Source organism: Pocillopora damicornis, chromosome 1 (genome assembly GCF_964200805.1).
Source record: "Pocillopora damicornis chromosome 1, jaPocDami1.2, whole genome shotgun sequence".
NCBI lineage: Eukaryota > Metazoa > Cnidaria > Anthozoa > Scleractinia > Pocilloporidae > Pocillopora > Pocillopora damicornis.
Window position 1 is genome coordinate 25116345 of NC_142670.1, and position 24565 is coordinate 25140909.

Below are 24565 nucleotides of genomic sequence, written 5' to 3' on the forward strand. Positions count from 1 at the left end.
CTGTCAGAGAGCATAATTGGAATTTTCAATCATCAATTCAAACGACAAATCACATGACGAAACTTATTGTCGGATCTTCAAAATAACACAAAAGTACGAAAAGGGGTTGTGTACTATGATGACAAATACCGCCAAGTACAAAAAGATCTTACATAGGTTCTGAGAGCAACTTTTGTTAAGACTGAAAATGCTTTTACTTACCTTATTTTTCAACAGATATGGTCTTGTTGCCAAGATATGCGCGCTGGAACCGTAACACACAATTTCAAAAGGATCACCTCTGAATCGCGCGTAAAAGTTACACAGACGTCATATTTTTAGTCTCTTCGTAAGTAAGTGCCGCTGGAGAAGGAAACCGCTAGGCACAGAAAAGAGCTAAGAAAGGAAAACGTGATGCGTTTCTTAGAGTATGCGCCATCTTGGAATTTTCTTTGACGTCACAAAATATCTAGTTTTGGCTTATGTACGTGCATTGTCCTAGCCATGACCTTAAAGTTCTTAAAACGCAAATCGCACCTTCAGGCTGTTGCCGGGAATTAATCCCCTCCGGCAGTTCGCCAATATCAAACATCAGCCATTGTTACCAAATTGAACTCGCCTTCACTGATTCCTGATAGTAATTCAAACAGCTTCATGTCACGGACACTTTCAAATGATTATGACTAATAAGGTTACAAATTCGGAGAAGTTGCTCGTGCACTCAGTTAATCCTGATTAGTTGGTCAAATCTTTCACCAAATAACTTGAAAAACATTCAGACATGGTTTGATGCTACTCTGGCTTAAAGATTTAATGAATGTGACCGAGAAGTTACAATTCATAGACCCAACGTTTCGACACTCCTGTCTATTGCCCTCATCACCCCTGAAAGAGGCACTAGTATATGTGATTGTCCACCTGGTTGCCCTGTGAACTTTAATATATCTTGAACAATAGTGTTGTGATTACTGACATCTGAGACTCATTTGTATTATACGGCTCTGGAAGTGAAATATCCCCCAGATAAGCGTCCTTTATTAAGTAAAGTATAATAGTGTATGTCAATTAGATATTTTAAGGCCAAAGCCTTGTCCCTAAGATGATGATCACCTACCTAGGGCTTCTATCCTGTAGTCTGAGTGAAAAATAATTCAATAATTGGCTGTTTGGTGTCATAAGAAAGGGGCTTTAGGTCATTTTTTCATTTTTGCTTGATCTTTCTCAAACCTCTTGTGCGGTCGTGATGCAAAGGAATGCGCAATGGCGTAACAGATAAGCAATAGGTGAACGAGGAACAAAGCACTCAACTAACTGTTTTCTCAGAATATCTTTAACAAAAAAAAATTTTCGCGGTTCAACTCCCGTGAGAGAAAGGACCATCTTTTTATTTAAGGATGAGAATGAAGTTAATCCTTATGGCACCCAGAAACTCTATTCTTTAATTCTCTTGAAAAAGAGGGTGGAATCTGGGGACGAGGATTGCCTGTTATCCTGCGCTGGCTGGATGCTTTCTCGTATCTTTTTGAATAACATTATTGAATTCATTTAAAAGAAAATTAATGATAAGTCCCAAAAGATCCTGCTTCACAAGTAACTTAAAACAATAATAATAATAATAATAATAATAATAATAATAAAATATATATACACCCATTTTCAAAAACGTTGCAACATTGAAATATATATTAAATATATATCACTCGTTTTCTTGTCAAAAAGTCTCGGTCGATGATAAGTAATTTTTCTTTGAGACAGAGGTTGCATCTTTTGCTTGCGCTGTAATAAGGTGATCTTGATGAAAGGATGCGCCATGAAGTAAAGTGGTCAATACTATTTTCTTTAAGGGTTCAGATATGTTCGCTGAGTTCGGTAGAGTTTCTGTGTTTTGTGTTTTAGGTGCACACACACACACACACACACACACACACACACACACACACACACATATATTGTCAGACATCTATCCAGATACATTTTATTACCCATTTTTTTTTTTATTTTACTAGCGACACGATTTGATTATTTGAAACAAACTCGTATAGGACGTAGGATGTAGTGAGGGTGGATAATCTGTGTTTTCCTAAAGAGGGAGAGTTAAGCTATTCAAATTCAAAAATATTCTTGAAATACCACTCTTATTGAACATAGCTGAAGTCTGGAAAATCTCATGACAACCGAATAGTTTAAGCAAATAAAACCTGTTTTTGCACGTACGTGTCACGTCTTAAAATATCTGGGTTTTTGGCTTGTCAAATGTGGCAAAATAAATTTAGTAGACTTATCTCCTTATTGCATTTCAAATAACATCACGTAGCCCATGCATTTTCGAATGTGACTGAATGACTATCTCTTTTAGAAAAGATTGCAAAGTTGGTGTGATGAAAAGATGGAAGATGGCCATGCAATAACTAGACGCAATAACAAACGTTCATAAAGGCATAATTTTGTTTGTTAGAGTAGGTCAGAATAAATAGACAACTTTGTGCTGAGTGGACTCTATTACTACTTATTAGTAATAGAGCTCACCTAAACATTGAAAAGTCTCTGCAACAGTTAAAATAATTTAATCTTAAATGTCTCTCATAACTTATGAATTAATCGTGCAGCCAAGAAGGGAATCAATTCTAAGTCCTTCATCAAATGTTTGAACATAAGGCCCACGAATCCAATCCATAGAACACTTATTTCCCCCGACTTACTTCTGATCTGTAAGTTATTTTGTTGACTTGAACAATATGATCTCATTACCTAGACGTCCTTCTTGCGGTTTAACATTTGGCGTCACTTTTCGTCCAAGTGCTAAAAGATAAAATCCACGTGCTTAAATGGGAAAAAAATTAAAAAAATCGTCATTTATCCGACGACGAGGTTTGCAAAGTCATTTTTGATCGTACTAATCTAGCATCTTAACAACCCTCTTTCCTTGAGCCTTATTGCAATCGTTTTACTGGTTCAAAGCTTCCCTTTCTAAGAAGTATATTTTTTGTTTTCGTTTATTCCAGATCATGCTGATAAGACATTTCCTCAGAAGAAAGAAATTTATCGTTTTCGGGTGGATATCGATATCAATCGACTTCACTGGTCGAGAAATCAAAAGTTTATGAGTTAAGAAATGCATTGACGAAAGAATCAGGAACTTTTCAAGTTATGAAATGAAAAGTGAAAGTAACAAAGCGACAGCAAACTCAAAACCCTCAGAGGTTTTTCTCATAATTCTTACTAGTATTTTCAAAGTTAAGAACATACCTTGTACCAGCTCCCCATAAATCTTGTTTGCATGTTAACGTATTTGGAGCGCTGTGAGTTGGATATGATGATAAAAGAAAGACAGTTTCACAGACCTCTTGCATCTTGTGGTACGTGTTGTGAATTCTGAAATAAAGCCTATTAGAACCTCTTGTTTTGTCTCCCAGATTGTAAACAATTTATTGTTTTCTAATAACGTCATTAATGAGAGGATGATAATCTGATGATGGCTTACGTCGAAGCAGTACATTCCACAATAAAATTTATACATACTTTTCAGTTTTGAAATGTCGACTTTTAACTTGTTATAAAATAATTGCGATACTACGGGCGCCTTGATTGGTCAAAAGCCATTGCACCGGTAAACCCACAGTAAACCCGCTTTCCTTTCAGTCTATCCTAATCACTTTTGCTGCAACGCACGATATTGAGAGATAGATTGTATTGATGGGAGGGGAGGGGGATATGAAATTGTAGTTTTAAAGCGGAGAAGATTTCCTCAACCAATATGCTAAGGAATGTACTGTACCTATGTTCTTAGAATTTCTGTCAGTTACCGCGATATAGTTAAAAGATTCTCTTTGTTCATCTCTGTAATAAAGCTGATATTCCCGCTGAAATGCAAGGAAGACCAAATTTGCGCCGCTGACCGAGCCAGCACTTGAGCTCATATGAAGAGGTCCACGTGTTTATTGCACATTATGACAATAATTTGCAGACTCCATACTTATTAATTTATCAGTCGGTTTTATTCCTGAGGAAACGGTATGAAAACAAGACTAACACATATCAGTTAGATGTGCCTGGTCATTAACTGTTAGGTTTTATCAAAACTGAATTTTCAGTTGAACTACATTAAGGTGTATGGAGGAAGACTTTCGGTAACTAGAGCTCTATGAAATTCATTATTACGATGCTCGATTCTGGATTCGACTACAAATATACATATGTATATATGTGTATACATATGCGACTAATCACAAAGATCTTCTTTATCAGATTTTTTGCTATGCCTGTCTAAAACTGTTAGGTGTAATATAGAACTATAAGAGATTAAGGATTCTCCATAGAGCTGTAAGGAACAGAGTAGAATATTTTCTACTAAAATTCTAAATACAAACACTGCAGCTTGTTAAAAAAGTTTGAGCTATTCCCAGTGCTCCGAAGTCATACAAGTAAATCACACTTATCGAAAATCTCGTTTTAAGACTGAACTACATGCCCTTTCCTCTCGGAAAGCGGTCGACCAAAGCGTTTCTTTGCACTGGAAAGTTCACTATTTGGTAAGATAGATAAAGAAATAAAGTATATACCACAAATGTGGGATTACTGTGTCAGTTAAACCTACAAGCGATGCAAGCACGGGGCTGAAGATAAGAATTGACTGTTCTAGCACACTCGAAGCGTCTTTCCTCAAGAAATTGCCCCGGCAGCTTAGACATCTGTTCCTAATGAGAGGAAATGCTTTCTCATTCCGATCATTTGCACCGGGCTTTGCTCTACTGATCACTTGCCGGTGACTATTTTCTTCTTCCTGCAGACCGTCACTGATGTTATTTCTGGACAATCTTTGCAGTTTCTTGGACTTCGGTCCTCTCTCAGGAGTGTCAAGCCACATTGCTCACAAAGGGATCTGCATTGGCTTGTTATTGTGCCACTATTTCCGCAGACCCGTCCTTCCAAGCCAGGAGAGCCAACGGTCAAATTACGTACACAGTAATCAGGCGACGGATCCTGATAGGTCAGTCGTAAGTTACTTTGGGAAGTGGAGTTGATATTGGTCTGCTGCGTCTCGTTTATGGTGGATTGATATTTACTTTTCAGTTCGTTTGCAACTCTCTGCCAGTTGTTACAATTTTTAGGCAAACTGCCACCACAATTCCTCTTAAAAACCTGTAAGGGTATGGAAAAATACTGATCAGAATAATCAGCAGGCTTTGTATTTAAGAAACAAAAAATATCCGAGTACCAAGCTTGGTTGTATAGGGAGCCTATAAGCAATCATGATGGTAAAGTCTGCAAAGTTTCGTTAAAAGCAAGGAGCGTTTTGCGGGTATCATTTCAAGTGAATGTTGTGTAAAGTTAGTGTTTATTCAAGAGAGAAAACAAAAATTAAGTTAGTGTTCCCAAGGAATGTGATATTGTGCAAAAAGGACCAGAAACAATTGTTCATGCTACTCTTATTGATAACACACTGCAAAGTTCACGCACTATTCTAGGGTTTCGGTCCATAAAAAAGGCCCTCGTAACCATAGTACAACTGCATATCATGTTTGATGGCACACAACTCTTTGGGTCAAATAAGATCCTCCTCCCTCAAAAAATTTCGGATTTACAATGTACGTTCATTTGATAAAATTTCTCATTCAGAGAAAGAGAACAAAGCTTGATGAAATGAACAGTGTTTGAAGAGGCCTTACGTTCTAACGATTACTTGAAAAGTAAGTAAAAGTAGCATTATTTTCCCATGAGAGATAAATAAATAGGCATTGAATGAAAAGAGGCGCGAAAATGAGTGGGCGATGAGTGAGCAAACAACATTAAATACATTATGAGAATGAATAAAACACGAAAACAACATTTACCTCTATTCCCACCATTTGATTATTGATGTCAATTCCGCTTCGTTCGAAGCTCCCTTGTGGTAGAGTTACTAACAGCCTTCTCGTCTCCTTCTCGGCAAACTTCAGGTAGTTCCTGCATCCACGAGACTGCCCTGATTTTTTGTCACAGCTACATTCGGTAATTTTGTTTGCAGCGCACTGAGACACGATTTCTTGTACGATGCCGGCGGTTGTTATTGCGTGTAAATACGCTGTCTCTCTATTGGCTACAAAACAAAGTGATTGGCTGTTTTAAAAAGGCAAGCTCAACAGGTAAAGCCGTAATAACTGTATGGAAATATTTTATTCTCTAAATTAATTTGAAAAATCATAATTCGGGTCTGGGCATTCATTTTGATTATCAGTATCATCATTATCATCAAGACAATAACCGTCATTATCATTATTATCATCTTTCCTATTATTATTATTTTGACCATAAAAAGATGAGGATAAGGATCCTGAGATAGAAAAACCTTGAATATCCCTTATCTATTGAGTCATGCTCAAAACAGATACAAGTTACTTGGTCTAAAATGATTAAAATATTTCATACCATAAGACAACGTTGTTCGCATAAAATCAGGTAATGCTCCAGTTACACTTTCTTTATAAAAACTGCAATCCCAGACTTCGAACTTAAATTGCTCACGGCATTCTATCAGACCCCTGCTAGCTCCGGCTCTCTTGATACTTATTCGTTTGGAAGCATCCTGAGTTTAAAGATGAGAAAATGAAACTAAATAAGTACAAAACAGCTTGGAGATGGTATTACAACAACGAATAAAACCATTCCAGTAGCCATCCCTTTCGTTGCGGGGAGGCCAACCCTTCAATGAGCAAAGTTTTATCTATAAATTAGAAGTAATAAATAATAAACTGAGAACAACATACCCGTATGGATCGAGTGATGGTTGATCGTGGGTCAGCTCTGCCGAATAAATGGGATAATGTCATTTTGACGAGGAAAATATAAACAAATAAAATGTGAGGTTAGATGAAAAGACTTGAGTTAGCTTTGCCTTTACTGGAACAGTAAATAATAAATATAAATATAAATAAATATAAACAAATAAAATGTGAGGTTAGATGAAAAGACTTGAGTTAGCTTTGCCTTTACTGGAACAGTAAATAATAAATATAAATATAAATAAATATAAACAAATAAAATGTGAGGTTAGATGAAAAGACTTGAGTTAGCTTTGCCTTTACTGGAACAGTAAATAATAAATATAAATATAAATAAATATAAACAAATAAAATGTGAGGTTAGATGAAAAGACTTGAGTTAGCTTTGCCTTTACTGGAACAGTCCTCGGTCTCCGGGTAACAAGTGCAAAGCTGGTATCATAATCCGGTATATTTAAATTTTTGTTAAATCAATTGACGGTTTACTCTAGTTTTTATTTCATAAGGGAGTGGCACTTACCCTGGACTTTTCGTGCTTGTGACCATGTTTAAAAAAGCCAAGGTGACTATGATTGGTAAAAACATCATCGAAAACCTCATCTCTGACGTCATTAAGTTCAGTTGAGTACAAATCAACGGAAATAGTTTGAAGGTGGAAAGAATCTGAAAGTTAAAAGAAGAAAGTGGCTGTAGGAAAAGTTTCTTAAGAGTTTTATTAAGGAGTCATATATGCTAAGGAAAAGAGCCGGAAACACGAACATACTGATCTACCACAATCACTTGCAAATATCGCCGACATCTCAGACATTAAAGACATCGAGCAGTTGTTTACACTTCAGTCATTTTATTATACTCTTCCTCCAATTCATTGAGAACTATTTAAAAGTTGTTATAACATAGTAGCGCAAGGCTGTCTTCTTTGAATAGATATCAGCCATAGAAGGCTTATCACGTGCTCGATGAAGAAAAGCAATGCGAAATTCAGCAAACGTTGCTTTAGTGGTCCATTTCATCTGTCCAGCTTGCTCTCAAAAACTAAGTAATATGGTTTTTTTGTCTTTTCCCCATACGACAATGCTCAGCAAATAACAACTCACTTCAATAACAAACTTCACGAATCTCAATTAAAATTGCAATAATAGAACACCAAGAAAGGCTTAGCAGAAAAAAAAGAAATTTAAAAATCTGGGTTTGACGGAGAGATGTGCGACATCAAACAGCAAATGATACCCACCTCTCTAAGGTTTGGGGCTCAAATAAGGCCGATGCAATTGAAGGAAAGCGAGCGCCTCAGCCGTTTCATGATGTCTGTTTTCTTTTAAAAATTTTTCAAGTGTAATTTTACAACGTCTGAGCCAATGACCAGAATAGATTAGGGCTCAAATTCTCTCTAGTTGCTGTATGAGAATATTCGCGATGTTCGACAAGAAAAACAGCCAGTTCACACCACTAAATATGCATTTGTCCTGACACCAGCTAATCGATTAGAGAGGAGGATACAAGATCAAACATTACTGCAAGCATGTTTCATTTTCCTTCTAATGGCAATGGAAAATTTGTTACTGACCTCACTTGTCGGACAATAGTTCTCTCGCTTGATGTTTGTTTGAAACTGGTCTAACTCAATCGTGAACGAAATCGTTTCATCAACTTTCTTATGCTGTATCCTGATCTGAAATTTAATCTGTTATTTAAGTCGCACGATCAGCATGAAGTTATGTGAATTTGCTTGTGGTGGTTTGGCACTGGACTCCTAGTTCCTCTTCAGAGTAGAAATGCTTAATTCCTCTCGGAGGAAATGCGACACCCTCTTTTTCATTTGCTGACACTTATTAACAAATCAATCTGGTCATCATAGCCTCGCACGATCAGCATGAGATAATACAATTTTCCTTGATGTGGTTTGGCACTGGACTCCTAGTTCCTCTTCAGAGTAGAAAGGCTTAATTTCTCTTAGAAAACCTCTTTGTCTGACTAGGTCACATGCACAAATTGCAATGTTCTGCAATGAATAATGGCGTGATTTCAAATTCTTGTGGACTTTGTCCGACAAGTGTGCGCCTTATCTCTCGTTGGAGATGAACACGTAAGGATCTTCAAGTACAGGTTAACTCCAGAAATATGACCTCTCATTCCTTCTCTATGTAAAACCAGCAAACATCACGACAAAGTGATGTTTTAAGTTGACGAAAGAAAAGTTCATTGCAAAAAAAAATAAATATAGTGTATGAAAAACTAGCTGACATTAAAGTTTTTTTGGATCTTGTTAGTGCTCTCCGTTTGGGGAAGTAGCCTCAGCCATGTTTCTTGTTCACTAAGGTGTTCATGATGAATTTTTCTCCTTTTTACACCAATTATACTTCTATTGTAAACGTCGAGTTAAGATGGAAGTTGTAGACAATGAGTATTGCCCATCGAGTACCTTACATTTTAGCTTTTCCTTTTACAGTTTTCTTTCCATGCCACACGTCAAGGAAATAACAGTTAAAATTGATATAAGTTAAACAGTTCCGTTAACGGCATAAAAATGCGATGTTTTTTAGTTCTTTGTGGCACCACACTGATAGTCTAAAGGTCTCGTCAGTCTTAACCGTAATCTTAGTAATCTATCTGCCACGGAAAGTGCTACTATCAGATTTTGTCCGGCAACAAGATAAAACTCTTTTGAAAATGAATATGCTTGCCATAAATACTTAAAAAGAATTGGATTTAATGAAAGGTAAACAAATTAAGAGATTACGGTGATTATTATATAATGCTTTCACACATTATATTGTGAAATCACAAATTAATTGTCTCAATTTTAATTCCGCTCTTTTTCGAGAGAAAAACACAAGAAAACAGATGTGTCGGTTAAGTATGAATTGAGTCAGAAACTGTCATATGCACTCGTTTCGAAGGAATCTACATAAATACTTGACTTTCGATAATTGTGTGTCAACGCCTGGTAATCAAATGCATTCTCTTCAATGTTGCAATATTGGTTACACGATGATTATTAATACTGAAAGACGAGCCACCTTTGCGTGCCATCCCGAAGTCTACAGAGCTTCAGCATTTTCAATTCGATCACAACGACGGTAACCTAAACATCGTCCTTAAGATTAGGATATTGCAAGTGTTTTAGGAAAAGAAAGACTTTAAAAATCTGAGAAAACCTTCCTAGTTTCGCTTTCGACAGGAACTCAGAACAGCCCACAATCATTTGGTGTTGTGAAGGCAAGACAGCTTCATGATCATTAGAAGAATTACAAAAGCCTTCGAAAAATTTGAGAGTGTTTTCCATGTCAAATTATTGAGAATGCTGAAAAAAAAGTTAGCTAATAATCATTGGGATGCAATAGGTAGAAAATAAATTAAAATACCTTGTCAATATGAGCTGTGATGTGATTGCCTTGCAGTCCGACACAGTTCCCAAGAGCTCTGCTTCTTCGGACGTCGAGCACACACAGTGAACGGTGTCAACAGAACACTCATTTAAGTAGCAGCCAGAAAAAAATTTACAGGAAAGGATTTCTTGGGAATTATTTAGAATTTTTCTTTTATGATTTAGCATGTAGATACCTTTTGGGGTTTAATCCGTGGACACTACTGACTTTAATGCGCTAAGTTCGAAAACCAAAAGCTTCTTTTTTCAGTTCTAACTCATTCTATAACCCATAAGCTCTCCCTCTGACGTAAAAACAACTGGTATGAAACGAAAACAGAAAATAAAAACACGTTAGCACTTAATACATTCGAGAGTATGATTCTATTTTATGAGTGGACAGCGAAAAACGCGCACGAATAATTTGAAATATGCAAACCAAACAAAAATGGCACGAAAGGAAAAATAAATGACCCATTTTTCACGCCAGTTTTTGATAGCGTGTTCGTCGCGTTTTGGCATTGTATTCCGTGTGGATAATAACATAGAAAGGAATTTCGTCTGAGGCAATTATGGTAAATGCGGATTTCGAAGTCAAAACGAGCTTACATGAATCTATAAACAGCTATAAACAGTGAGACTGAAAGAGGGTCAATATTATTCTTATTCAAAAGAGATTAATTGAAAAAATTAAGGATCAAAGCAAACCACAAATCATTACATTGATAATGTGCTGAAACAGTGTCTACAATGATGAGAAAAAAAACGGAAACTGAGAAACAACGAAACTGAAATACAAATAACTGCTAATCAAATAAAGCTTGAATACTAAAGTTGTAACTTAAACGCAGATGATAGTTGACCAATTTTGTTTTCTGGAATTTACAACCCACTAACCAAGGACTGAAAAGCCTTCAAGCACATTCAAGTGAACAAAATTGTGAGCCACGCCTAAGAGAGAAAGTAGAAAACAAGCAAAGAAACAGAATCCTTGACGTGAAAGTTTAAAAAAAAGAAAACAAATCTGATAATGGTTTACTTGATTCATTAGGAGATCGAGGAAAAGTTTTCTCCGTATTGGAAAAATTCCGTGTTTACAGGTTCCAATCGAAACCATCAAATTACCCACTACAAAAAAGAAAAACAAAACTGTCAACTTCCAAAAAGTAGATAGAAATCTATATATATTTGTAACGAATGGATAAATTTGATTGCAAGGTTGTTTATTCAATAGGAATTTCAAATATTCCGACAATTTAAACTTAAGGCCAGAGAAAGTTTTACAGCATCAACAAAGAAAACAGACTCTGTCGCTGATTCTTCATTTATGTAATCGAAGACGCAGAAAGAAGATCGAAAATAAGTAAAGGAATAGCCCAGATGTGTATCTTGTTGGCATGATCTTGACGGACGTGAAGAGAACGTGTTTTGTAACATGCTCAATGCTATGGGCACTAATTTTAGGGCACGACCTTTTCATTACCTACAGGACTAGAGATTCGAAGGACAAATCAATTTATTAGCAATTGTCATGCATGCCATGTAGCACGGTTTCAACTTGGTCGAAGAATCTTCACCTGTTTCCTCCATTTTAGCTGTATGATTTTACTTCAAACTTGAATATCAATAAACTTTGAAAAGCATGAGCAGTTAAAGATTTTTTTTTGATAACTTCCTGCGACTATAATTTCCTATGGAAAACATACAGATCGCTATAAACCTGTTTGTTAACTTTTAAGTACGTCAAGAAATGCACGAAGTGTCTGAGTAATTTTTATTTTTAACTCATATTACAGAAAAAAACTCACATTGTTCTAATCCGATTTGTCGACAGAAGTTAAAGGATGTGGTTTCTGTCACTTAAACTACATTTGATCTAAATGCCGCCGCGAATCCACCGGATAAAAATTCCAGGACATAAAATAATTTTTGTCTTCACGTTACATCTTTGAAATTTCTGAAATTGCCCAAGATGGGCTGTTTAAAAGTTGCAAAGGCGATATTCAACAGAAGATAGAGGCTGAAACAGAAACTCTCCCAGTTCCACTTAAGTGGAGCTCTACACTCTCTTCTCGCAAATTTCACTTGCAGTAGTGGTACAAAGTGCGAAGGGTCCCAATCAAATATCTTACGTCTAATCCGCAACAATTGCATCAACTTTTATTAACCCGAGCATTATTGATCAAATTTACATGTAAATTGAAGGGAATGATACAGGTGGTTATTATGCTACGTACTGCCACCGGTTAGATTTTAATTCTTTCTTCCGAAATGTAAAACGTCAAACTTAAAAAAAAGCACTCATGCGGGTTACTAACGATGATTTATTTTCCAACTGCAAGACGACACCTCGAATGAAAGAAAAGGAAAAGAAAAAATTGTAACAGAAGCAGAACATTTTTATACTTTCCTTCTGATTAATATGTCAGCAATCTTCCTATTTCAAAATTTGTGCTCGTTGCTAATGATTAAGTATTTTTACAGTCAATACTCAACTGATTGAGGTTAGGGGCGAAACAAAAGTCGCAAAGAGACAAAGATAAAACAACGATTTATGTATGAAATACGTTAACGTCATATTGATTTGCTTGCATCAGCTGCACAAGATTAAATAACAGTTATATTTGGAAAATCTGCCGAGCAAAGTACATCATTTCGACATTTTTCAAGTGTTTTTCTGTTTCAGTTTTAAAAAGTGCACAAATTGGATTATTTTATTTAGGAATTAGCGCTTACATTGCAAGCAGAGCTATTTATACGCGACTTAAATATCATAATTTGTAAGCTTACATCGAGAGATCACAACAACAACAAAAAATGTATCTTTTGATTGAATCTGGAACCAAATAACACTTTGGCTGATTTCGGTCAAAAATTTCAAACGTTAATAAACTTTCTTTAATCTTGGTTATTCCTTCGAAAGAAAAACACAACAAACAAAACACAACGCTAGCTTTCTTTGTGTTGTTGATTGAACGCAAATAGGTACGTTCACTTTTACTACGTACGGAAGGGGAACAACTTCGCCATCATGAAGATCTCTACGAGCGTACATGTTAGAGGCTGAGCTATCTACGATCTTGGGAAAAGATTTAATATAGCTATTCATTTGCTTAACTTGCAGTCCCGAAACTTCATTTTAAACATAAGAATCCGTAAATTTAAATTGTATTTGTCTGTCAGACATCCGGTTCTTAAAAGTCTCTCTGGAGATTGTACTGACGTTATCATAAATACTCTTTGTTATCAGTTTTTGATTCTATTCCTCTTTGAGAGACCGCTGAGTGAGCGTCGGAAAGACGGTTTCCCTAACTGCATGGGGCCAGGGAAATGTTCTAGTTTTCCCTTCTTTCAGTTTTGCTTCTTGTCTAATCACAATGGACCTGATCTTATTGTCCCTCTCTTTAAGGCTTTTACTTCACAAATTTCATTTTCAAGTAGTCGAGGAATTTGTTTTTGGCAACACGTCAAGATTGTTTTTGCTTTGCTGAGTCAAGCTGTTTATTGCTTGACAATTGGTCTCAGTTAACAAACTTATATTCTCTGAGCTGGTTAGATCGTCGTTTGAGGGAGTTAGATCATTAAGACACTGATAATTGAATAGAAAAAGGCGTTTATGCCAAATACAAGAGCATGCTTGCACATGAAGAAACCTTTAACTATCGAGAAGAGACTCACCGGTAAGCTACTCATGCAGAAGATTTTTTCAACTTCGAATTCGTTTAAGCATCTTCCCACTTGTGAATTTCATTTTATTTACGAGTATTAGAGAGTTAAAAGTTGAAAGGGTAAAGTGGAAGCTACAAGGCCAAAAGTGGTTTCCGGTTCCTGTGCAATTTTTTAGGTCTCAGAGCATCGTTATAAGCTGTTTAAAAGCTGATCCTTGGTGGCATGAGCAAGGCCTTATAGTAAAGTCGACATAAAAGGTACACGTTTCCAAATTTTTGTTATCGATTTTGTTCTCTTTATCTCATTTTATTTTTCAATTTGATTTTTAGCGACTGGAAGAGACCAGGCGATGATCCTCTGCAGAAGGTCCCTGTATCGTGTCCGATAGAAAAATAGTTGTGAGAAAAAGAACCTTCTAGCACGTTCTAAATACGCGATATGAAATAAACATTCTAGCACGTTCTAAATACGCGATATGAAATAAACATTCTAGCACGTTCTAAATACGCGATATGAAAATAAACATCAGGAAGGGATTTCAACATCTCGCCCGGATTATATCACAAGTTGAATGTACCGAGAGAAATTGCATGGAGACGGCACGGAACATAATGAGAACCTTACCACAGGGTTAATTTTTCAACTTTGCGATAAACAAGTAACAAAATGTATTCTTTTCTCCCCGAAAAAACTCGTGGGTCTGTCAACTTGCCTTCAAAGAGTGACACGTATTCCGTCATAGAATGCCCGTTTGATCCCAGGTTCAATTTCAATAACGAGTGTAAAAACACCATTTCGTGACTGTTCATAGTTTTTTCACTCATTCTGAAATGGCTTATCCAGTTACTATGTTATCCTCACCAAGGCCAAACCACAAGCTAAGCCGTGCAGTGATTTTTAATTCAAAGCACGTGCACGGCCTCATATCACGTGCGCCCTTTCTTTGGGCCGATCCGGTCTAGGATCAACAACTGGTCTGATACTAAACCATTAACCCTGCCTCAATTCTACAGTGCTGTAAGAAGAATATGAAAAATCGCAACTATGCAAAGTGGTTGTTAGCACATAGTGCAAGTTGGCACATACAAACTTAAGTTTTCAGCTTGAATCCGTAATATCTGTAAAATTAATCCGTAATGCTAATAGCGGACACTGTTCGGGAGTTCGCGCCGTGCGTGACTTGAATTGTGATGGGTAAATATTAGATATTTGATTAAATTATGAGTTAGTGAAATTTCAATATGTGTACTTATTTCTCTCAAAAAAAATTTAATTTTACCCCTTTCCCAAGAGTTAATAAATGGAAAGATATAGCTATTGCTAGCTTTCGCTGCAAACATAAATAAATATATGTTAACTTTATGCTTAGCTTTCCTGTGGCCCCCCTTTTTTTTTTTGAATGCTTTACTAAAACGCCTGGAAATAAGTAGCAAAATGATGCTGTAATAATACCAGACAATTAAGTTACGCCACAGATCTGCTGCACTGATCTTAACTGAAAAAATCTCGAAATAAACGTGACCTCATGCAGTCTAGCTTGATCTTGAATCTCTCTTTATCAATAACAGTGCATTTTATTGAAACAAAAGTTACCTTATTCTATCGTAGATAACATTTTACAAAAGAAAAAATCGGTGAAAAATCTTCGTGAGCTGGTTCTAGGCGTTCAAGTCCGTTACCTGAAGTGCCTGAGACTCAGTAATTCTGGCTGTCTTAGCTTAGAAGTTGAGCAGATAACTCTATGCGGCGAAACACGGAAAGGTCAGGAATTTCTGTCCCTTGAACCATAGTCTGTTGGGGATGCTGGTTAGGAATTCCGACAAATGTCTTTGTAATATGCACTCCACACATGTCGAGCTGACTGGCTTAGGCAAAAACTTCCTAACAATTCCATAGGTCTCCATGTGTTGGCACTCTAGGAAAAAGAATGTGTATGAGAAGGGTGTTCCCAACTTATGCTAAAGTACTGTTTTTTTACGCTTTTTACTTTACCTACTACGGTGGGTCAGATGAGAAAGTTGTACCCCTTAACTTTTTGCAAATATTGTGTGAGCATAATCAAAATTTCCTGAAAGGGCCTTTTGAATCAGTCAAGTATCCTCAATAGTGGTATGCCATTAATTCTCTTAGAAATTCACAATTATGTTTGAAGAATATCAAACAAAAGCTGTGTATTTCATTGGTGCCTCAGTTGACAGCGTTTCTCTTGAAAATTAAATTTTATAGCATCAGCAGCAACAATGTTCAAAATTACTTTTTTTTTTCTGCTAATAAAGAAGTGATGCGAAGAAGTGACTCAACACACCATTCTCCCTTAAAAGCACTGAAAACTTTTCTTCTCACTTTTCTTATTTAATTGGTACACTGGAAAGCAAACAGTCAACAAACCTTAATGTTTAAGTTATTTAAATCACATTTGTAAGTATTGACTTATGATTAATATTGATTGAAAACAAAAACAAAAGCAAAAAAACAAAAAAAACAAGCATTCCTTTCATCTTCACTTCTGTCTGAGTTCCGTAATTCATTATCAAACGTTTGTTTTCACATCTTCATGTTACACTCCTATTATAAAATATGAACTACTGAGAAGGGAAAGAGTAACCAACTGGTGGTATCAGGAATGTATTCTTGAAATGCAGCAACACTGGTTTAGATAAGATCAGCTGAAGTTTGTACTCAATCAATTAGTCAAGGGAAACTCTCCATGAATGTATTTAAAATGACATTGTTTTTTAAAATTGGATGGGAGGTGCATTAAGTTTTATTTATTAAGTTTTTTGTCGTTGCAAATCTTATGACTTATTCTGCTCTTGTAAAGTGAAGGGCCTCATTCTGCAAGGTATATTTCAACAATAATCATTAAGAAAAAAAATCTGATCACTTCTGATCTCTAACACTCAATTGTTTTGGGTGTATAGTGTGTCTTTTTTCTAATATAAAATTTTTAAAGCTTGCTTTCACTTCAAAATAACAAAGATTATCACTTAAGCAGTTATATCAACCATCTGTATTTTTATTTCCTAAAATCATATAAAAGAATTCAGAACAATTCCTAAAAGAGGTGATTGGGGATCATACACAATTTTCTTTAACTCCTTCAGAAATTTGTAATTCAATAAATTATTACAGATGTATTATCAAAAAATCTCAAATTTACCATAGACATCTCATGAAGTTTAGCATAAAAGCTCTCACGATAGGCACGTAGGGGTTCCTGTAGGCCGAAGATCGTTGCTGGGAAGCATCTATTTGCTGTCAGATTAATATAGAGTAAAAACTTCATTTTGAAGTGCTTTTTTTGAACCGTTTCGCTATCGACATTGGTGATCCTAGGGGTATGAAGGACACGTGTCATATGAACTTCGTAATAGACCTCACTTACCGTGGAGTCTCTGTGGCTCAGTGGTAGAGCATCGGAGCGCGGAATCCGAAGGTCTGAGGTTCGATTCCTTATGGGGACTAAGAATTTTTTCTTTGTCCCACGCTCGTGACAAGACGAAAAACATCTTTCTTTATTTCTTCAGAGATTGCAATAAATTGTTACTGATATATTATCAAAAAATCTCAAATTTACCATGGTCAACTCATGAAGTTTAAGATAAAAGCTCTCACGATAGGCACGTAGGGGTTCTTGTGAGCCGAAGATCGTTGCTGGGAAGTATCTATTTGCTGTCAGATTAATATGGAGTAAAAACTTCATTTTGAAGTGCTTTTGTCGCACCGTTTCTGCTTTATCTGATATCTTGCCTCACACCTGAATCTTAATGTTTAGAAAGCAACTTTTCCTCCATCAGTCTGCAAAAGGGCATTAGTCGGAACATGGCATGACCGATCGAGCAATGACTCACATGGCGAAAATTATTCAAATGGACTAACATGTGCGAAATGGGTTGCATTACGACGAAAAATACCACCTAATACCAGAAAATCCTTCGGAGATTCCGATGGCAACTTTTGTTAAGACTAAACAAAATTTTTTTCTACCTTGTTTTTCAAGATATGTAATGTTTCAAGTCGAGAAGATGTGCGAGCAGGAAGTGAAAAACTCAGAACTTCGAATGTTTTACCGCTAAATCGCACGCAAAAGTTACACAGACCTCATATCTCTACACGCTTGTTAATTTGTGTTGTCCTGGAGCCAGCCACTACGAGCGCTTTAGGACATGGACACTTCTGAACGTAGAAAGGAGGAAAGAGCCAAACATGTATTGCATCTCTGGGAATAGGCGCCATTTTGGAATTTTTCGCTGACGTCACTAAAATTGATATCCAGCTATGGCTTATGCACGTGCGTTGTCATACTTATGAACCTAAGCTTCTAACAACGCAAATCGCAGCTTCAGTTGCACTGATTGCTGGCCAGATATTAATGCCACCCGATTAGTTAGCCTGTATCAAACAATAGCCATTGTTACGAGTTGGAACCACCTTTCCTGATATCTGATAGCAGCTCTAAACCACAGACACTTTAACTGATAATCTTTGAATTTGTTACCAATAAGTTTACAAATTCAGAGGAGCTATTAGTGTACTCGGCTAATCCTGATCAGCTGCTAAAATCTATCACTTATCACTTGAACAAAATTGCTGAGATTACTGACATTTGAGACTCATTTGTGCTAAACGGCTCTGGAACTGAAACGTCTTATGGATAAGCGCCCTCTATTAAAATATAATAGCTTATGTTATAGAGATATTTTAAGGGCAAAGTCTTCTCCATAAGAAGAAGATCACCTATTTAAGGTTTATTACGTGCACTCAGAGAAAAGGAAAACTCAGCCAGTGGCAATTTGGAGTCGTACCAATTAGCCAATTAGTAAAAGACCTTAGACAGTTTGTTTTCGCTTGATCAATTTCCCGTGCGTCTATCTTCCTCAGAGACGCCTTATGACGTAATAGATAAGTAATCGACTGTAAGCTGTCTGAGGGACTGGGCTTACTCAGAACCTTCTTGATTTCATGAAAATTTTCTTCATTCAAGTGTCTGAGAGAAAGGGCAATCTGCTTACTTGGGGATCAGAATGAACTTAACCAATGTGACTCCAAGCAGGAGGGAGGGGTGTCTCCTGGGTAAACGACGGGTTAGTCTCCACTGCCATCATGACGTCATACATACATTAAGTGATTTTCAATATGGCGGGTAAATTTTTTATTTGTTATCTTCTGCGGAATTTGGAGTTTTCAACGATTTGGATGGTTTGATTGCTTGGTCTTGAGATATTTAAGATTCAGACAATATGAGATGGTGTTTTTGAGTAGTTTGAATGAGGACAAGATGACCAAAAACTTTATATTTCGAAAGGAAATTTACGGCCAAGAGGCTGATTCGCCGGTTGTTCGATCGATTGGTAATGTTTGCCGGAACACCAGGAGTAATTGGGAATTTTCTCTATCAATGTAGGATGTCTGACAAGTAGTGCATTGCGCTTGGTGTCTGCGAAGATTCAAGCCTTCGGTGCAAATGATTCGTCTCATCAGTCCCTTCAAAGTCTATAGTTGGGCCGAAGAGGAATGTGGAGAAGAGCTTCGTGTGTTATTACCTGAAGTCACCTGGAATTTATAAGCAGACGCCAACAAATACTAGAAAACGATGGAGCCAGCCCTGGCTCCAAAGAGCTCTTTTCTTTCCTTCCCTTGGGAAAGGAGTTAATTTCTGTGGACGAGGAGTGCCTGTCAGTGTGCTTTGGCAGAACGTTTTCTCACTGTCTTTCCATAATATTATTTATTCAATACCTTTACTGAAGATTTGATTAGATGATGAACTTAATCGTCTTGAAATTCTTCTATTACCGCATCATTCATTGTTTAATTCACCCAGAGATCCTAATTCAAAGTTATTTCAAACTGTTACCAGCTTACATATTTACATTTTATACTCATAATTACAAATTGCATCCAGTGTTGGTTGATTCTAGTAGCCTCGCAATTTTATCATTGGAAAACTGACTGTAAAATGGCCAGATATACCAGTATCTTAAAAGGAAAGACTCTCACGGTGACCAAAAACAAATTTCTCCTTACAACATCCATATATTTTAAAGCAGAAAAGCAATGAGAAGTAAGAGGAACATTAATTAGTCATGCTATTGAATATCAAACCAAGTTCTCAGCAATCAAAATAATTAAAGCAAGCAAATTGATATTTTCATCTTGAGAATAAAATAGTATCATTGCTCTTCTTTTCAATTAATTGGTAGGGAAAAGAACGTTTAGGTTTTGGTTGAATTTTGGGTTAATTTGTGGAGTTGCATTTTAGTGCCTTAAATACCCTTTGGTTCCAATGAAATACCTGGAGAGACTGTGTGCACAATGTTAGAGTGTATGTGATGTCTTAACAGGTGGTTTTTCTAGACTTGAGAAAACAATTTCTCCAAGAATGCGCCACAACCAAACGAAATACCCACACAAAATTAATATTCTTGAACCATTTGCAGTATGAAAAATACTCAATTGCAACTAATCATCAAAATAAACAGAATTAATCGTGATGCTATGTATGCTCACATTTGAGGAGCATTTAGAACTAAAATAACAACATGCATCACAGAAATTCTGAATCTTTTTGGTGTTCAAAACTATTGACTTCCATGATTCTGTTGACACTGAATGCGACCTTCTTAATGGCCTTGATAAACCAAGTCCAGATCACTTGCTATCTTTAAAACATTCTCAGTCTTTTGAGAAACTTATCGATTGCTCAAAAAAATCATACAGGTTGTTTATCTGATTTTGAGCAAAGAACACCATGTTTTGACGGTCCCTCGATGTGCCAGCTGTTTGTCGATGATTTTGCTCAATTCTTGGTCGGGTCCACAAAACTAACAGAAAACATTGAGATCAGCATGAAGTCGACTCCCTCACCGTTACAGACTAAAGATATTCATACAGATTTCTCAAATTGATCGAAATCACCAACTTAAGTATCTATTGTCACAATTGAAGTGAAGGTACAACGGTGATCCCCGTTTCATAACTAGTACAACCGTACAAGAGACGAAAATAAACACATTCGCTAAAAGCTTTAGTATATAGTCAATGTGGTAATTTGCAGAAAAATAAAACATAACCATAAAAATAACTGCAAATTGGCTTGAGACAGAAGAATGAAAGGAATATTTCACTTATCTCTGTGATCATTTGTTTTTTCCCAAGGTCATGTCTTCGCCACAAGAATTCGATTGTGTGTAAGCTTGTGTTGCCTTCGAGGCTCAGTGCTGCATGTATTGTTCGTCGGGATATCTTTTTGCCTTGTTATTGGAGGATCCTCAGCTAAGAACCTGTTTGTGTGAGACATTAGTACTTGATTATAAACTGAAGAACACGCAAAAATGATATATTTAACCAAGGCCTTATAATAATACCCCCATTCACCTTAAAGTGCAGCAACCGATCCAAACATGCTCTGACAGCGAGGAACACTCGGCTCGAGTGCAGACTATGCCTTTACTACAAATTTGACTAAAACAATTTAGTGTCGGATTGAATTCTTTTTTTTTCAATTTCGTCAAACTTTCTCTTTTGAGTAACTTATTCGCTTTATTTTTCTTCCGGGCCAGTGCAGACGATCTGCGTCTCATGAGAGAGTTAAGCTGTTCAGATTTAAGAATATTCTTAAAATACCACTTCAATTGAACATAGTCTAAGTCTGGAAAATTCGATGACAACTGGGTAGTTTAAGCGAGTAAAAACTGGTTTTGCAAACAAGTATCAAGTTTTGAAATACCTGGTGGTCAAATATGGCTAAATAGATGTAACTCAGTTTTGTACTTCAAATAGAATTGATCATGAGCATCTTACATGACTGTCACTGAGCTCTCAACAACGTTTAGTAAACAAACACTTCTAGACAAACTATACGCGTTTCTCATCGAACTTATTCTTATCTGTGATTAACTCTGTTGATTTAGGCGTACATTACGTGTTCATACTGATATAATCTTGTTATCTTGTACTCTAAGTGTCGTTCTTGCGGTTTTACATTTGGCATCACGTGTTGCTTAAGTGGTTGAAGGTTAAAGTTTCACCTGGTTTAAACGAAAAAGGTTGGTTAGCCATTTGAAAAAAGATTTTAAGAAATCTTTACTATTGTAACCTCCTTATGATCCTCTTTTCCGGAGCCTTCTTATAGTCGTCTTAATGGTCAAACCTGGCCTTTCTATAAGAGGCAGCCATCATCGAAGAGCTACTTGCCCAAAATTTTGAAGAGATATAAGGTTTTAATTTGTGAAAGAGGAATTTGGCCTCGTAGCACTGACAAAGATCTAGAACTTTCTCGGAAAGACCTGTCCCAGAGATAAAATCGCCTGGATTGTTCCGGTCGCTAAAAAAACAAATGAAAAGAATAAGATTTTGATAAAAAAAGTTGCAAACTGTACCTGTAATGGAATTTGGAACCAGAGCAGCCTTTAAATGGCGGTCTCTGTAAGAACGGTCTAAGGCGTTTCTCATCGCAAAAATATTTTGCCTCAAACTTTGCGCTTTGAACTATCTTCGGTAGTAAGTATATAAAACCAGATTGGTTTCTGGTAGTACATCAAATAAAATTTTTGAGAGCTCTCAATAATCAAAGCTGCAAGAGACCCTTTTTTTGATCTCCTGCGACATCGAAAATTTCAAAAGTTGACAAGCTCGCTCCTCGTAACACATTATATGCAGCAAGAAATCGTTTGTATTCCTAAATTGTACGATATGGAAGAGGTTTGGAAAGCATTTCGGTTTTGGTAGGTGTTGTTTATCAGAGATTCGCCATAATTTATTTAAAAACACGCGTTAGACAGCTGAAAAAAGAACGCATAGTGGCAGGGCTTTTGTACAGTGTCGGCGATACTGTCAATGCACGCATTGAATACTTGCTTTGGATCTCGGTCATTACCTCACGCTGATCTGAAGTCCTGTATTTCTCTGCTCCCATCAAGCGAAAACACGGTTGATAGAATTCTGAGCAAAAATTGACGTTATCCCTGCCTTATTTAGGTGGGAAAAAGTACGCAATAGAATTACGTGACTGGGTCACCGGTCGCCGTGAATTTCACTGAGTATGTGCTGTTATAGATTACGTGCAGTCCCTCCTTTTGGGCCAGGTCCGTCGCGCGGGTCAAAAAGGAAAAACAGAGCTAAAAAAGGAAAAAGAGATTTTAGCGCGCAGTCGGGAACTCTTGGGGTGAAGCGCTTGCCTTCATTTTTTTTTTCTGAGGGACTGCTTGTAGTCTAGTGCTGTTATCGCCGATTACGCCAAATAAAATCCTGTAGTTTGGCTCTGAAATGTTCTTACAGGTTTGAACAAGCCTAAGCTCTCTAAACTCAAATATAAAAGAACAGAAACCAATTTTTTCTTTTTTAAAGTTTTTCATTAAAAACGTTGACCGAACGCTAATTAGTGTGATATTTGATGCGTTTTGTTCAACACTTTCGTCACGAGTCAGTATCATTTGCCAGATTTTAGCCGTTGAAAATGTTTATAGTATCAATCAGTTCGTTCTAAAAGCTCTGTCCTACTATCTTTTGTTTTAAAAATGGTTGAAATCTAAGATTTATGGAGCTACCAATATAAACGGGGTAATTTAATGTTATAAACTGAGTTGATAACGTAAAGAGTTTAAAGGCTGACGTTTAGAGCATTAGCCCTTCGTCAGAGCGATTGAAGGACTTTTGGAATGTGCAGAAATATATATATATAGAAATATATGCAGAAAATGGAGCTACGCTATTGGTGGGAATATGGTGACGAGAAAACAAGAATAAATCAATAGAGTGAAAAGCGCTCGTTGATACCTTGGGGATTATGAGTGCCGATTTGGAGGATACATTTTTGTTCTAGAGTTTTGCGGCTTTCCGAACTGCCTGGATGTAGGGAAAGGCCGTAAACTGCCATGTATTGTTTGGAATGATTAGAAAGGTTTAAGTGTCTAGCGACTGGTTTGGATGCGTCTTGACATTTCTTTCTACGTTGCGAAGGTATTATCAGAATCGGTCACCTAGTCGTCTTCCTGTTTCACCAATGTATAACTTTTTACAATAAGTGCAAGTTTGCACGTAAAGTGATCAGTGTTTTTGATGGATCTCTTGGGTCCCGACATTTTCCATAAAGAATGGAATCAAAATGATCACGAGGAGTGTTTATGATAAAGTCAGTCAAATCTGCACAAAAATCTTTGGTGCGAGCTGCACGTCTGATAGACAAGTAGTGTTTACAGTTATATATAGATTAAACAATTGGCGTTTGAGACTGCAAATGACACAAATAAATGGCTGAATCTTTCTCCGGATCCACGTTTCTCGTAGACAGCCTATTGAAGAACTCAACGGTGGCGAAGTTGTTCCCCTTTGCGGTTAGGGTGAATGTGCCCAATTGGTGTTAAATCAGCAACAAAAAAACAAACAAAAAAGAGCTAGCGTTTTGTTCAGTGTTTTCTTTTATGGCGAAGGAGTGACTAGATTGTAAGAGAGTTTAATGATGGTTAATTTTTTATTTACTGAGATCATTCAAGGTGTTTCTTGGTTCCAGATTAAATCAAAAGGAAGCCAGAATGTTTCTTGACCTGACCTCTCGATGTAAAATTATTAATTAGGAAGTATAAGATCGCAAAGTAAGTGCTAATTCCTGAACGAAAATTATTGGATTTGTATTTCTTTTAATAAGAAAGACAGAGAAGAAAAATTGATGTTTTTTATTCGACAGATTATTCAAATATCATTATCAGTTCATTTAAGTATAAATTTTGCTCAGCTATTGCAAGCAAATCAATAAGACGTAAACAATTACCGTTGTTTTATTTTTGTCTCTTTCTTT

The 24565-nt window shown here is 36.6% G+C and overlaps 1 protein-coding gene and 1 long non-coding RNA gene across 3 annotated transcripts; one reads left to right on the top strand and one right to left on the bottom strand.

Annotated features, from left to right (window-relative positions):
• Positions 1-3951: 3951 nt before the first annotated feature.
• Positions 3952-10210, bottom strand: LOC113664936 (protein Wnt-8b). Of its 2 annotated transcripts, none has more exons than XM_027180562.2 (6): positions 10103-10210; positions 7258-7400; positions 6723-6759; positions 6385-6541; positions 5811-6055; positions 3952-5118 (listed from the first exon to the last, which is right to left on the bottom strand). In XM_027180562.2, exons 2-6 carry the CDS (start codon positions 7347-7349, stop codon positions 4732-4734), a joined length of 918 nt encoding a protein of 305 aa, XP_027036363.2. In that variant the 5' UTR covers positions 7350-7400; positions 10103-10210; the 3' UTR covers positions 3952-4731. The 2 variants fall into 2 exon arrangements, with proteins under 2 accessions (XP_027036363.2, XP_027036364.2); XM_027180563.2 differs by lacking the exon at positions 10103-10210 and adding an exon at positions 8305-8358.
• Positions 4178-15594, top strand: LOC149052929 (uncharacterized). Its single transcript, XR_016187223.1, has 3 exons — positions 4178-6820; positions 7097-7406; positions 15459-15594. It is a non-coding gene; the product is annotated as an uncharacterized LOC149052929 (long non-coding RNA).
• Positions 15595-24565: the final 8971 nt, after the last annotated feature.

Coding starts and splice junctions, on each gene's coding strand:
- LOC113664936 (XM_027180562.2), bottom strand. CDS start 7,349: ATGACGTCAGAGATGAGGTTTTCGATGATGTTTTTACCAATCATAGTC. Junction 6,760..7,257: donor ACAAGCACGAAAAGTCCAGG/GTAAGTGCCACT, acceptor TTTATTCGGCAG/AGCTGACCCACGATCAACCA. Junction 5,119..5,810: donor ATCAAATGGTGGGAATAGAG/GTAAATGTTGTT, acceptor ATACCCTTACAG/GTTTTTAAGAGGAATTGTGG.